The following is a 19,229-nucleotide window of genomic DNA, read 5'->3' as shown; positions in this document are numbered from 1 at the left end:
TGTAGATCCTCCATGGTCATTATTTTTGTATTATGTTTAGCAGCAAGCCTGTCTTTGCACTTTCTTCCTAGACTTTCCTTAATAATTGTTCCAAATCTGTGATGTTTTTTGCTATTAGTATGTTGTCATCCACATACGTTAGATTGCTGGTGTTCCTTCCTCCTGTCTTCACTCCTCCCTCTTCTGAGTCTAAACCTACTTTTCATATGATATTTTCAGCATACAGGCTGAACAAATAGAGTGATAACATGCAGGCTTGCCCAAACACTTTGCCAATTGGGAACCATTCTGTTTCTCCGTATTTTGTTTTATCGGTGGCCTTTTGTCCTAAGTACAGCTTTCTCATCAGGTTCGCTTTAGAGTCACCATAAGTAAAAAAATGACTTGGAGGAACACAACAACAAAACATTCTATCTACATGTCCATTGTCTCCTCCAGATCTAATGTATGAAGCCAGAGCGATTTTATTTATTCTCTTGACTGTAATTCTGGTATTTGTGTGTGATAATCAACTTAACCTCTCAGTTTACTTGTGAGATCTAATATGGAAGGATTCCAATACATCTTATGTTATTCCACTTTTGACTTTTGGACAAAAAAGTTTTGGTTTATTTTCTGCAAAAACTGACTTAAATACTGCATGAAACTCTGCCAGTGTGGAAATTGGTGGGTTTTATGTGGTATCTAATTTTCTTACAGTAATAATAAAAGACAATGTATATATATGTGTGTGTGTGTGTGCGTGTGTGCGCGCGCAACTGTATCTGCTATATTTCCAAGACCATGGATCCAAGACACCAGAAACATGGTGCGCATACTAAGGGGTGTGCATCTCAGTTTTTTTTTTTTAAATTACTTTATTTAGGTAAAATTTGTTCATAGTTTGCAGAATTATCTTTAATCACTAGGATGAGGACTCCACAACCTTCCACAACCATCTTCACCACCTTGTGTAGACGAAGGATATTGATTTCTCCTCAAAGCAGCATTAGGGATATTGATTTATCCACAAAGCCTATAGGCAGCACCATGTATTCCTTCTTTCTGAAGGGCCCCAGAACTCCAGAGAGAGAGAGAGAATGAATGACTGGCTGCCTAGAAATGGGAGGAAGAGGACTGATGAGTGGGAAAGGCTGAAAGACTACCATGGTGGAGGGAAAGACCAATAACAAAGAAAAACAAGGGCAGAGAGAAATGGAAAAAAACAGGGGGGAAGAAAGCACTAGGATGGGAAACAAAGACGTTTCTAAGGCTTGTGAAGCTGGTACAGTACTGTACCTCTTTTTTCCTTTTCTTTTTTTAGTTAATCTAAAAAGGATCTTATTGTGTGTGTTAGCCAGGAGATGTTGCTATCCTGGCCTTTGCGTTTCTGCAGATAGGCTGGTGCAATTATTAGACACCTATCCAGCCTGATTTATTAAGTGATTTACCATAACACCAAGGTAAAAAGAGAGGTTAAGTGTCTCCAAAAGAACTTATTCTTTTCCCAGCTTGATGAAACATAAGAGTGCCCAGATGCACAGAATGAAAAATGCAGTCAGTGAATATGGCACCTGAACTCATGACCTCTTCCTCTGTTATGGAAACATACAGAAGGGGAAAAGAAGGATGGTTGCTAGGTAAAAGAGACATAACAAAAAAACTAACGGTAGAGATGGCTGCATGTATTATATGCGGGGAAGGCAATGAAGCATAGAGCACTATATTCCCAGAATAACCCCAACCCACATAAGATTGTATGTGAGGGAGGCTATTTTGTAAAAACTCTGCCTTGCACATGGAAAGGTGTCATGCTGGTTTTAGTCTTTTTGCCCTCTGGTTTGCAATCTTCCTATGCATTAGATTTTCACAAGAAACACACTATTTGAACCTATACTGCCCAAAACCAGATTTGGTGAAATGAGAATGGACTAGTGTGAATTGTGTGAAAGAAGTGTGAATTCTCATGATATAATGCTTTGGGTTTTGCTGGTTGTTGTTGCCAACATGCCCATGCATTTCAATCTTTTTAGGGACTGTCTGTAGCAATGTCCTGGATCTGATTTGGTCTCTTACAAAGTTTTCTTTGTTTAAAACCAGAGCTTAGTTTGCTGAAGTGGTCCTAAGCTTTGAAGGGCGATTTTGATCCCTCTCTGAATTTTAAAAACTTTTTGTTTTTTAGATACAGTGCTATAGTACAAAGGTGCTATTTCAGTGATCCAGTGATGGATCTATTATAGCTCTAAAAACATTTTAAAAAGAAAGAGAAAAAGGAATAAAGGATACTTTTTTTTTGTTCCAATGTCTCTTGAAATTAAAAAGATATCCATTTCAGGATAGGAATAAAATGTTGCAGCTGATGCTGGGAATTACCAGAAAATAGTCTTGGACAACAGCAACATTGAGAACTGCAGCAACAAATACCATCTCCCAACATGTTTGTTCTGTCTGCTGGAAGCCATTATGTTTTGTTTCTTCTCTACTGTAATATGGTACTTGAGCTAGTTGGTTAGAAATAGGGTTGCGATAAGGCAGGACCTCCAAACTGGGACAAATGTAGGACAAATGTAGGGCAACATTTTCAAATGTAGGACACGTTTTTTTTAAAAATTGGAGGACACATGAAAAAATTGATACTTTTTTAAAAATGTTAATATAAATGCATGTTTCTTAGGCATGCTCAAAATGGAGGACATTTTGGCATTATTCCTAGACAGAAGGCTGAAATGTACTTCTCTTTCTGGCCAAACATCCCCCCCCCAATTCTACAAGTACATTTCCCACTCCCAAGCAGGCATAGCATTTGCAAGATCACAGGCAGTCCTTTGTGCCTTTGAAAACTACATTTCCCACTTCCAAGCAGGCATAGCATTTGCAAGATCACAGGCAGTCCTTTGTGCCATTGAAAACTACATTTCTCACTCCCAAGCCTTCTTAGGAATTCCCCCCTTCCACCTTTTCCTTGACCCCTCCAACCCCCCCAAACCCCTCCCCCCCTCTTTTTCCCAGGTATGTCTCAACTTAGGAGGGATTTATGGGACAGATCCAAAGCCTTTTTTCTTTTCTTGAGAAGCCCTGGACCCCTGAGAAGAAGAGGAGGGGGGCTTAGAGAGAGGAAGAAAGAGAAAAAGAAGATGAGGAGGGGGAAGAAAGGAAGAAAAAGGAGAGGAAGAGGAGGAGAAGAAAAAAAAACGGAATAACAAGAAGAAGAGAAGGAGGAGAAAGAGAAAGAGGGGAAGAACAAAAAGCAACTTGCTTGCAAAGCCCTCTCCGTTTGGAATTTGGAGCATGCCCAAATAAGGAAGCAGAGGGCTGGCCAATAGAGGCAGGGCAGTGCAGCAGACCCCGCCCCTGCTGGGTTCAGTCGTCCTGCTGCTGCTGCTCCAGGCATGTTTCACAGGCAGCACTCTATAGAAGGCAGGCAGCAGCCCTGGGAGCTCAGAGTTGGGCAGCCACCCGGGGGCGGGATGGGACCGGGCACGCCCCCAGGAGGCGGGAAAGTCCCGCCCACCACCGTGAAATGGCAACCCTAGTTAGAAAGGAAAGATATACTGAGAGTGAAGATATTGCTTTGGTTTTTCAGAGCCTAAGTAGGTCCTCACAGAATCTGAAGCATATTTAAATGTGAGAATCAATATAACAGGGTTCTCATACTATATTGCTTTAAATTGCTTGTTAAAAAGTGAACGGCAAGTTTGTTTACTTTACTAAATTGAAACACTGATTGAGCCATGATTAAACCTAACATATCTGAGGAAAAAAATGCTGAAGGCTAGCAGACTTTCAACCTGGCTGAAATGAATTCTGTTGCAAATTGCACTGTAAGCACACTGCCCCTGAAATGTCTCTCCATGCTTGTAAGAGTTGAACATTAATGTTTGCAATATTATCTTGCCTTCTGAGCACTGGTTGCACATGAGTTGCTTCCAGTACTGGATGAGAAGGCCAATAATCATTTCTTGCTCATCATCAGTGATATACATATGAAAAAAGAACAAAACAAGTCAAGACTTTTACCGAGGTCTGATTTATTACAGAACAGATTGAAGAGGGAAAATAACAGAACCACACTAGTGGTCACATACAGCTCCCAACTGGGACCACTCAGGTGTATAATCAATGAACTACAAACTATTCTGGACAGTAATGCTGTTCTTTCAAGGGCTCTTGGTGGCAGACCTTTACTTGCCTAAAGATAGCCTCCAAACCTCAAACAGGTACTCACAGGAAGACACACAACACAGATGGGGACACAGGCACTAAGCTTTGCCACAAACTAAGATGCCAACTTTGCCCGCACATTTATCCAGGAAATGTAATCACAAGATCTAATGGCATCATCCACAATATTAGGGGGACCTTCATGTGCTCATCCTCCAATGTGATTTATGCCATACTATGTCATCAATGCCCATCAGCACTCTACATTGGGCAAACAGGCCAGACCCTGTGCCAGAGGATAAATGGACATAAATCAGACATTAGGAATGGGAATACACAAAAACCAGTGGCAGAACATTTCAGTCTCCCCAGGCATTCCTTCTCAGACCTCAGAACAGTGGTCCTTGAACAAAAGAATTGCAACGGTAGATTGGAAAGAGAAACAGCAGAATTGGAGTTCATCCACAAACTACAGTCCCTCAGCAATGAATTGAACAAAGATAATGGATTTCTGGCACACTACACACATTTCTATGGCAGGATACAGACCGCCCCAAAGGTCTGCCGCTGCCTCCATTTCCGCCGGCAGGAAGCCTCAGCTGCCAAACAGCGAGGATTCCCGGCGGCAGAAAAAGAACCCACAAAAAGTGGCTTCTTTTTGCGTCGTACTTGTGACGCCTGAATGCGCAAATGGCGCACTTGTGACATCGCCAGTGTGACAGGACGTGCGGATGCTACGCGTCTGTCACGTCAAAATGGCGGTGCCCATGTGTACAGGGTGCTGCCATTTTTACGCTCCCATCACGTGCTGGGGTGAGGCCGGTATGGATGCTGCATCCTTGGCCAACCCGTAGCACATGATGGGGCGGCGCAAAGGCCCGTTTAAATCGGGCCCATACTAGCCGACCCCATCCTCACAGGGGTGCCCTACATTCATCTATTCTCTTCACCAGAGACTAGTCCTATTGCCAAACAGGATTGGCCACTTCATTTCCATGCACAAAGGCTAGTTCACAAGGCCTTTGTTCACAAACGACCATTGTTAAAACTGGACTTGCCACTTCATTTCCAGATGCAAAAGATTTTAGCAATGTAGCAATAGCAGCTTCATTTAGATATTGCTTCACACTGGACTAAGCAGTCTCTAAATGGTTTACAACAATAAGCTAATTGTCCCCAACAAGGTGGGTATTCATTTTAGAGACCTTCGAAAGATGTAAGGCTGAATCAACCCTGAGCCCCTGGCTGGGAATGAATTCACAACCTTGTGGTTTGTGAGTACAGTAACTGGCTGCAGTACCAGCATTTAACCACTACGCCACCAAACTAAGTTCATATGGGACTTACTCTTAGAAAAACGAGTGTGGGGCTACAGCCTTAATTTTGAGGCAACACATATGCAAAAATTTTTTGTATTGTACAGTCCATTGGTCAGCTTGATTAAATAATTAAATGGAACAAAAGTACAGTTCATAACAGACAGTGTGGAACAAGCTTGTTTTCTTCTGCTCCAGAGACTAGGACACAGAGCAATGGATTTGAACTACAAGAAAAGAGATTCCATCTAAACATTAGGAAGAACCTCTTGATGGTGAGAGCTGTTTGACAGTGGAACACGCTGCCTTGAAGAGTAGTGGAGTCTCCTTCTTTGGAGGTTTTTAAACAAAGGCTGGACAGCCATCTGTCAGGAATGCTTCAATTGTGTATTTCTGCATGGCAGGGGGTTGGATTGGATGACCCTTGTGGTCTCTTCCAACCTTCAACCAATTAAGCAGGGCTTAATTTTGATGCACTCAAAATTTCAGACATCTTTGCATTTCTTCAGCCCTGTGAATGATTTAGGAAGAAAAAGGCCTTTGGTATAATCTACAGCAGATTCTGGGATTTTATCACTGGTTAGCTGCTAGCTGCATGTCTTCTTGTTTCTGTAACTAGAAGTGGTATTCAAGATGAATGCCTAAACCATTGCCATGGACAATAATATCTTTTGGCTACTCATTCTGGGAGAGTTGTCTCTTTTTTCCTTTACCTAACGAACAGTGAAAGTTTTTTTTTAAAGCTTGCATTTACATTTGAACAGCATGCAATCCTTGTTTCCATAGCCCCAGTCCCAAATGTCTGGACTCAACAGATGCTGGCTGCGGTGATGCAACTGGGATCCTGATAGTAGGAGCCACATCTGAAGAAATAAAATTTCCAGGGACAGCCACAACTTTATATCCTATGGTATGCTAGTACAAGCCACACACACCAGGCATCAAGAAGGTAAGGAATCCATCCCAACCCCACCCCAGTCCCAGTTAGCCAAACAAGTGAGGGTTTTTTTTAAAGGAGCATTCGGATTAGCTAACAAAAATGAATGGAGTGATTTCCCCAGTTTGGAGCAAGAGGATAATGGCTCTGCTTACTTTAGAGCCAAGATGATACAAGCCATTTCTGGCACATCCATTTCTACTTTCTGATCAATTATCTGGGTATGCCAATGTTCAATTGTCAGAAGAATGCATAGGAAAGATGAGGTTCTATACCTATGGCTGAGTTTAAGGACTGTACCGGGAAATCAATTCTGGATCTCCCTTGGTCCCAATATTTATTTGCCCTGGGAAAGGGGAAAGTTATTTTGGGGAGAGAGCAACCTTGATTGTAACACTGCTACCGAACAGTATGTAGAGAGACCTCGTAGCATACTGATTCTACAGACTAACATGGCTACATCTTTGAATGCTACCAAAGAAAATTAGAAAATGTCCTTTTTTATTTCAACATGAAACAAACTGTTATAAACACTTTAGAAGTATCAAGTCTTACCTGATATGTGTTGTCAAAACTGTCGTACATGAACCTTGTGATCAGAGATGTTTTCCCAACTAGAAAAAAACAACAACAACAACAGAGATTACATGAAAATCATAGATTTCCAAATGACTGATAATTCTGGATTCTTTCTCTAGTTGCATTATGTGTGTAACAATGGAGAGTCAGTTCCACTTTTTAAAAAAGCATTTCGAAAGAGCAGCCATGTGTCTATGTGTATTGAGGGCGGTGGTGGTGCAGTTAACTCTTTCCATTTGTTCCATTACATTTTAAAATTTTTGTAATGTACCCTGAAAACCTATTGAAGGATGGGTATGAATCCTTTAAAAAATACATATGATTGTGACTTTCTCCTCAATTAAAATGAAGTCTTCCTCATATGTAGATATGAGTATCTGCTTTTAAACCAACAGATACCCAAGGTACAAAACATTCCTATCAAGGCTAATAGTAAAGGATGAGTATTTACCCCAGGAGACACAGTGATAGGGTTGTCATAAGTCAGAAATTACTTGAAGACATACAACAACAATTCACTAAGAAAAGAGCACAATCAGACAGAGGCTAATGCCCTTCATCCCATATTCATCCATGGTTGCCATTTGGAAAATTGAAAGATAGCACAAGTATATCTACACATGTCTGCTACTATGTCTAAGTTGGTTCTCAGTTTTCATGACGCAACTATAAACAAGAGAGAGACAAAGACACTTAGAAAATATTTTAGAACACCTGCAAGGTACAAGCATTCTAGTAACAAATGGGAAAATACGGAAAGGATTTCTTGAGGTCAGGAAGTTTAAAAAACTTTGACTGAGGTTCAAACCCATATTGATAAATTCCTCACATATGCAATAGGATATTCTCCACACAGTGGAGAAATATCAAAGTGCCCATTTTCATATTGTGCGGAGGTGCAATTGCACTGGGTCTCTCTGTGCCTGAGAAGAATATGGTTCTCACCCTGGAAATATACACATAGTTTAATATAAGTGCCCCTATGCCATGTAAGGTACATGGGATGGAAACTCTATCAGAAATGGTAGAAACTGCTGTATCTCCTGTGTAACTTTGCTGCTTAGCACTGAAAAGCACCTCGTTTATTACTTGGTTAGCCAGGTTTTGTGTAAAATATGGACCCATTACCCTCATATATGTTTCCACAATCAGCTGACCCAGAAACAGTTCCAGGCCACCCTTATGATCTTGTAAGGACCATATCTTTGGTCTTGCATTTTAGCTTTGAAAGTTCTGAAAATGGGATGCTGCTGAAGGGCAACTCTATAGGGAAGTGTATTTTATTTACATTTAGAACAGTCACACAGAAGCGACTCAGTGGTCTGAATTCTATTGTTAAGACCCAACTAAAGTAGACCCACTGAATCAAGACAATTTACCAAATTAGCATTGATTCAATAGATCTGCTCTAGTTGGGACTAACAATAGGATTTAAGCCAAGAAAATCTTATAATCAAAAAGAGTTTAAAAAGCTGATTCATTATGAGAAGTATCAAACCATGACTACTAAATTAGAACTCTAATGCAGAGAAAAGATGGATCATCTCTCCATTCTGTTAATTGGGGTAGAAATAATAATATATCATTCTAATAAATATCAGAGGCTGCATCCCAAACAGAGCCATGTGTATTCTGACAAACAAAAGAATGAACATCACTGCTGACACTGGATTTTTTTTCAAGCAAGAAAGCCTGCAGTCAAACAGATGCAAGTATTATTTATTTATTGACTTTATTTATATGACATCTTTCTACCAGTCCAGGCTGCATAGACATTAATAATTGTTTACAAAAAGTAACTATGAGTTAAGTCACATGGCAACCATTCCAGACACCATCATTGGTTTCCAGCAAGCAACCAAACTGGACAATGCTGTGTTGAACATAACAATGCTCAATCCTTGGATTAGTGTATTCCTTCTTTCATCACTCACTCTCTCTTGCTCTCTTCCCTTAATGCACTTTGAATTTCTTATGGATTTCAAATCACTCTAGAACAAAGTTTAATATTATATCTGATCTGACTGCAACCATTTTTGCATGGTGCAATGTGAAGAAAGAAAGAAAGAAATAAGGATATAGTGCAAAGCAGGCCAACATACTGCAGGAACTAGGGGCAAGGGCAGAATTTGGAAGCAATGTATTATAGGTAAGGATTGCTAAATATTACAGTTGGGAATGATAAGGATGTAACAATCTTCCTTTTAAAAAAAGGAATTACTAATAATGCCACTTGTACTGTGCTATGAGTAACTTGTAATTGGCTAAAATGCTTAGGAGGGCATTTTAAGCTCTTCCCTCATCATAGGCCATGCTTTTAAAAACCTTTTCAGGATTTTAAAAAAGAAAAGAAATGAAACGTAATACATATGTAATATGATTAGTAATACATTGAATCACTATATTTTTCTTGTAAAATTAGCAGTGACAAGTTTTCCCCCCTAATGTACTGCATGATAAATTCATTTCTGAAGTAATTTTCCAAGCTGTGAACAGAGGTTCTAATCTATGTGCTGCACGGCTTTAAACAAATGTAGAAAAGCCTCCAGTGTACCCCAGTTCTCTCCTCTATGCAAGGAGGAAAATGCAGTGCAGCCCAAGGGACAGAGAGACAGCTTTGGAAAATCTGAATTAGTCCAGCCAGCCATAGGCTCATAACTTGGCATAAGCAATTTGTTCTTTCTCAGCCAAGTTTCTAAGCCTCTGAAGCTGTAAAGACAGGCAATATAGTATTTTAATGACTTTTTGCCCTTCTTCATGACTGAGAGATGCCAAATTATGCAAGCCTTGAACATAAACTTGTGTTTAATTTGCATTATTTACCCAGGTTACAGAATTCAGGTTTAACTAGTACAGAATTATAGGAACTGTAAATTAGTTTTTTATTTCTTTCAGCATCCACAGTCTTGACAATAACAGACCCACACAGGTCAAAGAATTTGGTCCTGTTCAATTTAGAAGTTAGTATTTTCTTTTGAAATGAATTGTAGAATAAATTATATTTTGTAAATAAAAAATTACAGTCATGGCCAGAATCCTGCTGGGGAGCTATGAGTCCATAAGCACTGTGGTTAAGTGAATCATGTCCCAGTTCTTTCCCATTCTCTTGGTCCTTCAGTTCTACCTATGTCTATCTTCAAAACACAGGTGGCTGTGCTGCCCAGGTTGACATCTCTGCCCACCAATATGGCTGCTGTAAGAGCATACAAACTTGGTTTGAGCAAGATAACTGCAGCATCAAAATGGGTATTGATTTCTCAGGAGAGAATGGATTGAAGGCAGGCAATTCAAATGAGACACCCATACACTGAAAACCTTTGGGAACAGATGCCTTGCAGACATACATGGGACCTCTTTGTCTATTGTCACACTTCTATATCTAGGGTTATCTTTTCCACAGAAAACATGCCTTTGCAGACAAATGACAACAGATGTCCTGATCATACTAAGTCTGCACAATAAAAAAGGGAAATGTTTAAAGCAAACCACCACTTAAGACCTGTTTCCCCAGAGGGCACATATGTTAATTTAAAATTTTTACACTGCCATTCATCAGGAGCCTTAATTAAATATGCTAATTCCCTTCATGTTATGTCTTTTGAAAAGACAGGACCTGTCTTTTGGTTTAATGAGCCCACAAGCATTCTGCTAGAATTTTCTCTCACAAGCAGTCCAGCCAGAATCTCTCCTGAAGGGAGAGAGGCATTCCACATATTTTGCCTCAGGGCTATTCTTATGGGTGAGGTTTAAAAAAAAATAGATTCAGTGTTTGGCACTGGAGATGTGGTTCATTTGTAGGACAAGTACAACTGTAAATTAGAGAATGTTCTAAACCAGTGATTCCCAGACTTTGGTCCTTTGGATGTTTAGGACTTCAGCTTCAGAATTCCTGATTGTTGGCCAAGCTGACTGGAGCTTCTGGGAGCTGATGTTCAAACCAAGTGGAGGATCAAAGATGTTTAAAGTCATAATGGGTACTTCTTAATAATATTTCTTAACAGGAAATGTAGATAAGAATGGCTAGTGTGGTCTCCAATAGCCATCACCCTACTCTGTCTGCTACTTTCTTTTGGAAGCTAATGGAGACAAATTGAAGGCTTAAATCCATGTACTCCCCCATGAGGAAATGCCAGATTAGACTTCTCATTAGGTAGGGCTGACCCAAATTATTTTGCTGCTCAGATGAAGGACAAGATGGTATCCTTCTCATTACATGTATAGAAACTGACTAGACTAACAGTTGAATCTTAACATTGGCAATGGGCCAGCATCTTGTGCTGTTCTTGAAGGCAACAAGTGAGACACATTGCTCAGACACCTCTGTCCTCCAAACATTTCCGATGATTCTAGTGATTCCCTGACCAAAGTATCTGCCACCTAAGGCAGATTCTTCACTCTGCCTAATAGTAGGGCCAGCCCTGCCAACTGGCAAGGTGAGGCAGTCTGCTTCATCAGAAGGGCACAAAACTGTCCACAGCTTAGTTTGCATCATATTGCCACCACATCCCATTTGAGTTTTCTGCCTCAAGCATCAAATGTCTCGACCTATCTCTAAGGAAGATTTCTATTGGGCCCCTTTCATTTATAGTGATTTTCAATTATATAGTGATTTTCAATTATATTTTCAATTATAGTGCTATGATTCTGCTTTAACTGGCTTGGTTCCATTCTGTAGAATCCTGGGATTTACAGTTTAGGAAAGGTATTTAGAATTCTCTGGCAGAGGGCTCTAATGCCTTACCAAATTACATTCCTCAAGATTCCCTCACCATGACAGTTAATGTGGAATCACAGTACTATAATTGTGTAGTATGAAAGTACCCCTGGATGGTTACCAGTTATTGTTTGGAAGACTGCAAGCTAGCAAATCATCTCTGCAAGAAGCAACCAAAGATGACACCCTGGTGTACAAATTAATAGAATCATACAGGCCTATTCCAATTAACAGTGTGCAAAGTCTCTCTTATTCTTTCTTTCCTAAAAAGCATTTGCAACCAACATCATTTGATGCAGTTTGTGCACATTCTTTCTAATCTGGAGACAGATGGGCGTGAAGAGACCATCACCTTGTATTGGAAGACATATTACTCCTGCTCTTCATACATTCATGCCTTAGGGTTTGCCTTCTATAGAAAAAATGGTGAACAAAGGGAACTAAAACAAATTGTGGATATTTATAGAGCAGCTCTAGCCAGATCAGCAGAGGACATGGGGCTGGTGCAGAATGCTAATCGTCTGCTGAGGTCTACAAGGCACTGGCTGATGTTTTGCTCTCTGGAGATGCTCTAAGAATCAAGAGCATCATGAAGCTGAAAAATGCCATCCACTTTCTCTCGCATGTGCTCTCTCTCTTAAAAGATATAGCGTTGGTCTGATAAACAATGCTGAAGTCTGAACTGCCTTTGTTTTCCATTATTCAACAATTGTGCTATGGTGGTTGATTTAACCTACAGTTAATTATGTTTAGACTGGAATTTCATTCATTCCCACATCCTGATTTGTGGAAATAGAGCTGTGCATTAATGGCTGTAGGTGAGTATATTTGGGAGCCCCAGGAAAGAACTTGAAGATTTTGGTGTTACTTTTTGTAGTTTACTCTATTTAAAATGTGCCATTGGTTCTCCAGGACTACCACTGCTGTAGTCTTTTCTTTTTTATTATTATTTTTATGCATATTTTATGAATATATTATGAATGTGAATGCTGCTGTATTCTTTTCTGTATATATACATATTTAATGGTATAGTAACACTCACATATTAGTAACCATGTAAATCATACTATAGAAACACAAAAAAACTACAACCCACAATTCTTCTATATACATAAATCCCCCCCTCAATAAACAAACAAAAACAGAACAAAAGAGTATATAAATAAAAAGATAACAAACATCAACTTCCCATTTGCCAAGACAAAAGGCATATCCCCTCAGCCTTTCCCTCATTTCTTTCATATACAAACTTTGTGTATTCAGTTTATTCTTAATTTTAACATCTTAAAAGTAAGTAAGTAAAATTTTATTTATATACAGTACCGCCTTTCTCAGACCAAGGCGGTTTCCAACATTCCACATAACAATATAAAATTACAGAAAATATAACATTAAAACCTTATACAATAAAAACAATAAAAACCTCAATTCATGCCAGCTTGACATGCTGACAAAGGGGGCGAGGGGAGAATACTTCAGGGGTCAGGGAGTCAGGGGTAAGCCTGCTCGAATAGGAATGTTTTTAACCCCTTCCTAAAGTGGGTAAGGGAGGCGGCCGAGCGGAGCTCAAAGGGCAGCGCGTTCCAGAGGCTGGGGGCCGAGATGGAAAAGGCCCTCCTAGTAGTGGCAACTAATCTGGCCTCTGGAACCCTTAGCAATTGCTGCCCAGTTGATCTGAGTGTGCGGGGCGGATTGTACGGAGAGAGTCGGTCCTCTAAGTACCCTGGGCCCAAACCATTTAGGGCTTTATAGGTAACAACCAACACCTTGTATTGCGCCCGGAAGCGAATAGGCAGCCAATGGAGGTCTTTTAAGACTGGTGTTATATGGCTGGTTCTAGATGTATTAGTGACCAGCCTTGCTGCCATATTCTGAACTAATTGTGGCTTCCGGGTATGGTACAAGGGTTGCCCCACGTAGAGAGCATTGCAGAAATCCAAGCGAGAGGTTACCAGAGCATGTACCACCGTTTCTAGGTCGCCCCGGCCCAGGTAGGGACGCAGTTGGCGTATAAGCCGAAGCTGATAACAGGTGCTCCTGACCGTCGCACTCACCTGAGATGTAAGGTGAAGCGACGAGTCAAGGAGCACCCCCAAACTGCGTATCGAGTCCTTCACAGGAAGTTTAGGACAGGTGGAATCACCGCCATTCCTGGACCGGGGGAACCTATCACGAGTACTTCTGTCTTCTCTGGATTCAAGCTGAGTCTGTTTTCCTTCATCCAGCCCATTACCGACTCCAGACAGGCCACAAGAGGAGAGATGCCATCCCCGGTCACTGCATCAGTCAGAGACATAGAGAAAACTATTTGGGTGTAAAAGGCGTACTGATAACCCCGCGCCCCATGTCTCCGGATGATCTCTCCCAGCGGTTTCATGTAAATGTTAAAAAGCATGGGAGACAGAATGGCTCCTTGAGGGACCCCAGATGTAAGGGCCCTCCTGTCGGAGCACACGTCCCCCAGCTGCACCATCTGGAACCTCCCAGAGAGGTAGGATCGGAACCACTGGAGCGCAGTGCCCCCGATTCCCAACTCTGCCAGGCGCTCCAGAAGGATACCATGGTCTATGGTATCGAAAGCCGCTGAGATGTCTAAGAGCACTAACAGGGACACGCTACCCCTGTCCATGCCCAGACGGAGATCATCGACCAAGGCGACCATAGCAGTCTCAACCCCGTAACCCTAACAGGTCCTTGTTAGGGTTATGACAATGAGCCTTAATTGAGGAATTCAGGTTTAATTAGGCATGTTTAAAGTCTTAAAGTCTCCCCCATTGCACAATAGCTCATAAGTATGCAATTTCATTTTTTGTTTTCAGATGGTGAATACATGATAGATCCAATGTTAGATTCCTGCTGGGGCAACAGTGGAATCCAGGAGAGCTTGTGATCTTCCCTTCCCACTGCAGCCTCTCTCTGCCCATGCAACCCTGGAAAATGCTCAGGATTGCTGGGAAACCCTTGGCAGCCAGTTTTTGGCTAGCTCCAAGTGATGTTGGCTGGAGGAGAGGAGAAGGAAATTCTGTCATGGTGGCACTATAGAGAACAACATGATGTTTGGTTTAGGCCACTGTAACATTACTCACTCATTTTGGTGGGCAGAATAGTCTGAGAGGCTTAATTGCATATATGCTTTTATCTACATCTGTATGAGAAACTGTCATTCAGATATCTCTGGAGTAGTGAGGAAGACCTCACTCTTGAAATGTAATTAGTATGTCTTACACATGATTATTTCTACATTATATTTGTTGCTGTATGCCTTCAAGTTGTTTTTGGCTTATGGACATCCTAAGGTGAACCTATCATGGGGTGTTCTTGGCAAGATTTTCACAGTGGAGGTTTGCCATTTCCTTCCCCTGAAGTTGAGATTATGTGACCTGTCCAAGGTCACACTCTGGGTTTCATGGCCAAGTAGGGAATCAAACCCTGGTTTCCAGAGTCATAAACCAACACTGAAACCACTATGCAACTCTGGCTCAGATATATTGTGTGTCTGATGTAATATCTTAATTTTTGAAATGGTACAGCAGGCATATCTGTTTTGTGTATCTAACTTAGTTTATTTTTATTACATTATACAGTACATTCCAAGTTATCTGTTGATTTTTTCATCCTTTTTGTTGCTGGGGTATATCTCCTTTTCTATTATGAGGATTTTGGAGATGATCAGAAGACTTGCAACAAAAAATGCAGCTAGTGTAGCAATCCACTACAAGCAGAGGAGATTTGTTGTTGCTGTTGTTTAGAAAAGTTCCTTTGGTTGGATGACAACTTATGTGTTCTTAAAAGCAGTTAAAACAGAATATGTAGTTTTGTCTTCTTTTCAGTGCAGTACTGGAGACCATATATATGAATGATAAATTCTGAACAGTGGTGGCTGGTTAATATGTTGTCCTTTATGACACCACAAAGGTTTGCCCCATATTGTCATATCTGCTAACATTTCACAGGTGAAAAATGGGACATATATGGCCAGCCATATCAGGCAACAAGAAGGCAAAAGTTATTAACGGGGAAGAACACACAAATCTCCTACTTTAATCAGAGAAACCTTGGAATTTATGTACTGAATTTAGGAAAGGCAAGACTCCAACCCCTTCTCTTCCCCAGTTCTTGATGAGTTAACTGTATGCAAACTACCTTTGAACTTAGTCTTCAGCAGTCAACATAAGCTGAGAATAGAGGGGGAAAGTGGGAGGAGGAAAAAGAAACCAGGACGTTTTAAAAGCAGCTAAGAAAATGGGACAGCAGAGTATTACTCAGGGCTTTCCCACTAAACCAGGCAGTGGGAGGGAGGCTTTGTCAGCAGAGCCTACTTATTCTCTATGATATGGCAAAGGACCATCAGCGCCTGGGATGCTTATGACCTATGTAACATTAGAAGATCAAACACAATGTGATATTAACTGAATTAATGCAATCAATGAGCATATTTTTAAAAATGTAAATGATGGTTGGAGTCCCCCTGGGTAGTGGTAGTGGACTGTGGTTGTCATTTACTTTCATGTAACATCAAATCTAGGCTAAGATACTGCCTGGAAACAAGATTAACTTGGATACAAATGCTATTAAACTGTTTGAACTCAGCAGTGCTGGCAAAAACCCTTTGGTGACAAAAGCTCTCCTACCAAATATGAAGCTGTGGGATAGATAACAACTTATGCTGCAAAGGCAGACAGGAGTGCCAGCTTGACTATAGCACAATCCAGGCTGAGAAACCCTCCTGCTAATGTACAGGTGCATCACAAGCTCTGATCATGATCATGCTGATTATGAAAAGATTATGAAAAGCACAGAAAGACAAACATATTGAACACTCATCAAAATATATTCATTCCTTCTCCCGACTCCCTACCCCCCTCACAACTACAGGCTGACAACTGTAACACCACATCAACCATCAGGAAGGGTTGGGGTATAGAGGTGGGACATTCAGACAGACAGGGATGATAACTTGGAATAAGCAGCTCTGGATCTGAGTTTCAAGGGAGGAATGATCCCTTAGTTTGTAGAAGATGGATATAGAAGCAAGAGGCCGAGAGATCATTTAGCAATCTTAAAGGGCACCAGTTAGCACAGGGGTGGCAATTATAGAATTGCCAAGACAGCAGTTTCCCACTCCTTGAGATTTCAGGGCCAAAACTAGAGAAAGAGGGCTCTTGTGATGCCATGGGGACAAGCCTCACATACTGAAACAGCATACTACTGTGGATATAAATGAAAGAGTGATTTCTGACAAAACCACCTAAACTAGAGGCTCCCAAAATGTGTGCCACAGTGCCATAGAGCACTGCAGCAAACTCACTGGGGCACTGCAGGAAATTTTGATGCTCCTCTCAATTTTTTCGCCTGGCTCAGCTCTGGCTGAGTGGTGGAAGAGGAATTTTGAATTTGCCATTTTATATAAGGGACACTATTTTGCTATGTCACTGTATTTAATGGAACTTGAGTATCCATGGATTTTGGTATCCATGGGGGCCCTGGAATAAATCCCAACAGATAATAAGGGCCAGCTATACAGTGAAACATATGCAAGCAAGAAAGTGGTATTAGCTGTGTTAAACTTACACTTCTATCTTTTTCAAGGTAAAGTGTTGGTGAAGCTGGGAAATGGTAGGAATGAGTATTGCATTGTTTTGATAGGTGCACATACCATGTGAATTCATCCTATAAGAAGGTAGGAACAGCCAAATACAATCAGCCACTGTTAAGAGTAAGGCACCCCCCCGACAATAAAAGAGGGGGTCATTTTTGCAGGGGGCACACTGAAGAGTCGACGCTTCTGGGGTGGCCCTCAGGGGGGCACCACTGAGGGAGAAATTACATGGAAAACTTAGGGGGGGGAGAGCTGAGGGGAATGAAATAGGATACACCTCAGTCTCTCAGTCCTGGGGAACATCGCGAGGGCTGGGGAAACTGCAAGAGGATGCTGGGTGATGGCATGGCTATAAAAAGCTGGCACACACGTGGCTTCAGCCTTTTTCGGGCGAAAGGACAAGCTACCCAGCCCACCCACCCTTTGGCCGTTTTGTTAACCTGCTACCTCTGGCTTCGGCTGGTCGCCTTCGGGGGCCGGGAGGGAATTTTCCCATGTTATTGGACCATGGGTTTTTCGCCCTCCTGGAGGTATGCGGACAGTAGTTTAGTGTTGTGGTCAGGGCAACTCTGTAGCATCTCTGTTGTACTAGATATGGTGTAATAGTGGTCTTATGCTAGTTGGCTTAGCGTTTTTGTTTGCATGCTTACCTGTTATTGATTGTGTATTTTAGCTTTAACTGTCACAACTGAAGGAGGACAGGCATACAACAGAAGGACAGGAAAAATGATTTATGGGGGTAATAAAATAATTAACGGTTTGACAAATGATTTATGAGCTTGTCAAAGATAATTTATGAGGGCAATTATCTTTGATTTATGGGCTAAATTTTGATGGATTGCGATTATGATTTATGATTGATTTATGGTTAATTATGAGTGATTTATGGATTATTTCTTGATTGATTTATGACCTGGATTTGGCTTGCCTACTCTGTGCCTGTCACACATGTAATTAATTTCCTATGCAATAAAGTTGTGGCCTAATTTTAACCCAAGTTAACAGCGTCCGGCTCATCCAGTCCCACTGCAAGGCACCCCCCCCGACAATAAAAGAGGGGGTCATTTTTGCAGGGGGCACACTGAAGAGTCGACGCTTCTGGGGTGGCCCTCAGGGGGGCACCACTGAGGGAGAAATTACATGGAAAACTTAGGGGGGGGAGAGCTGAGGGGAATGAAATAGGATACACCTCAGTCTCTCAGTCCTGGGGAACATCGCGAGGGCTGGGGAAACTGCAAGAGGATGCTGGGTGATGGCATGGCTATAAAAAGCTGGCACACACGTGGCTTCAGCCTTTTTCGGGCGAAAGGACAAGCTACCCAGCCCACCCACCCTTTGGCCGTTTTGTTAACCTGCTACCTCTGGCTTCGGCTGGTCGCCTTCGGGGGCCGGGAGGGAATTTTCCCATGTTATTGGACCATGGGTTTTTCGCCCTCCTGGAGGTATGCGGACAGTAGTTTAGTGTTGTGGTCAGGGCAACTCTGTAGCATCTCTGTTGTACTAGATATGGTGTAATAGTGGTCTTATGCTAGTTGGCTTAGCGTTTTTGTTTGCATGCTTACCTGTTATTGATTGTGTATTTTAGCTTTAACTGTCACAACTGAAGGAGGACAGGCATACAACAGAAGGACAGGAAAAATGATTTATGGGGGTAATAAAATAATTAACGGTTTGACAAATGATTTATGAGCTTGTCAAAGATAATTTATGAGGGCAATTATCTTTGATTTATGGGCTAAATTTTGATGGATTGCGATTATGATTTATGATTGATTTATGGTTAATTATGAGTGATTTATGGATTATTTCTTGATTGATTTATGACCTGGATTTGGCTTGCCTACTCTGTGCCTGTCACACATGTAATTAATTTCCTATGCAATAAAGTTGTGGCCTAATTTTAACCCAAGTTAACAGCGTCCGGCTCATCCAGTCCCACTGCAA

At 41.4% G+C, this 19,229-nt stretch overlaps 1 protein-coding gene across 1 annotated transcript in view; it reads right to left on the bottom strand.

Moving 5' to 3' along the window:
• The window catches only part of RAB6B (RAB6B, member RAS oncogene family), a 92,734-nt gene that overhangs the window by 38,138 nt on the left and 35,367 nt on the right, over positions 1 to 19,229 (bottom strand). The window contains exon 2 of the mRNA XM_042458601.1: positions 6,949 to 7,007. Coding sequence (XP_042314535.1) covers positions 6,949 to 7,007 — 59 coding nt within the window. The remainder of the gene's footprint in view (positions 1 to 6,948; positions 7,008 to 19,229) is intronic.

The sequence above is a fragment of the Sceloporus undulatus genome, chromosome 3 (genome assembly GCF_019175285.1).
Source record: "Sceloporus undulatus isolate JIND9_A2432 ecotype Alabama chromosome 3, SceUnd_v1.1, whole genome shotgun sequence".
Lineage (NCBI taxonomy): Eukaryota > Metazoa > Chordata > Lepidosauria > Squamata > Phrynosomatidae > Sceloporus > Sceloporus undulatus.
This window is presented reverse-complemented; position numbering and strand designations above follow the sequence as displayed.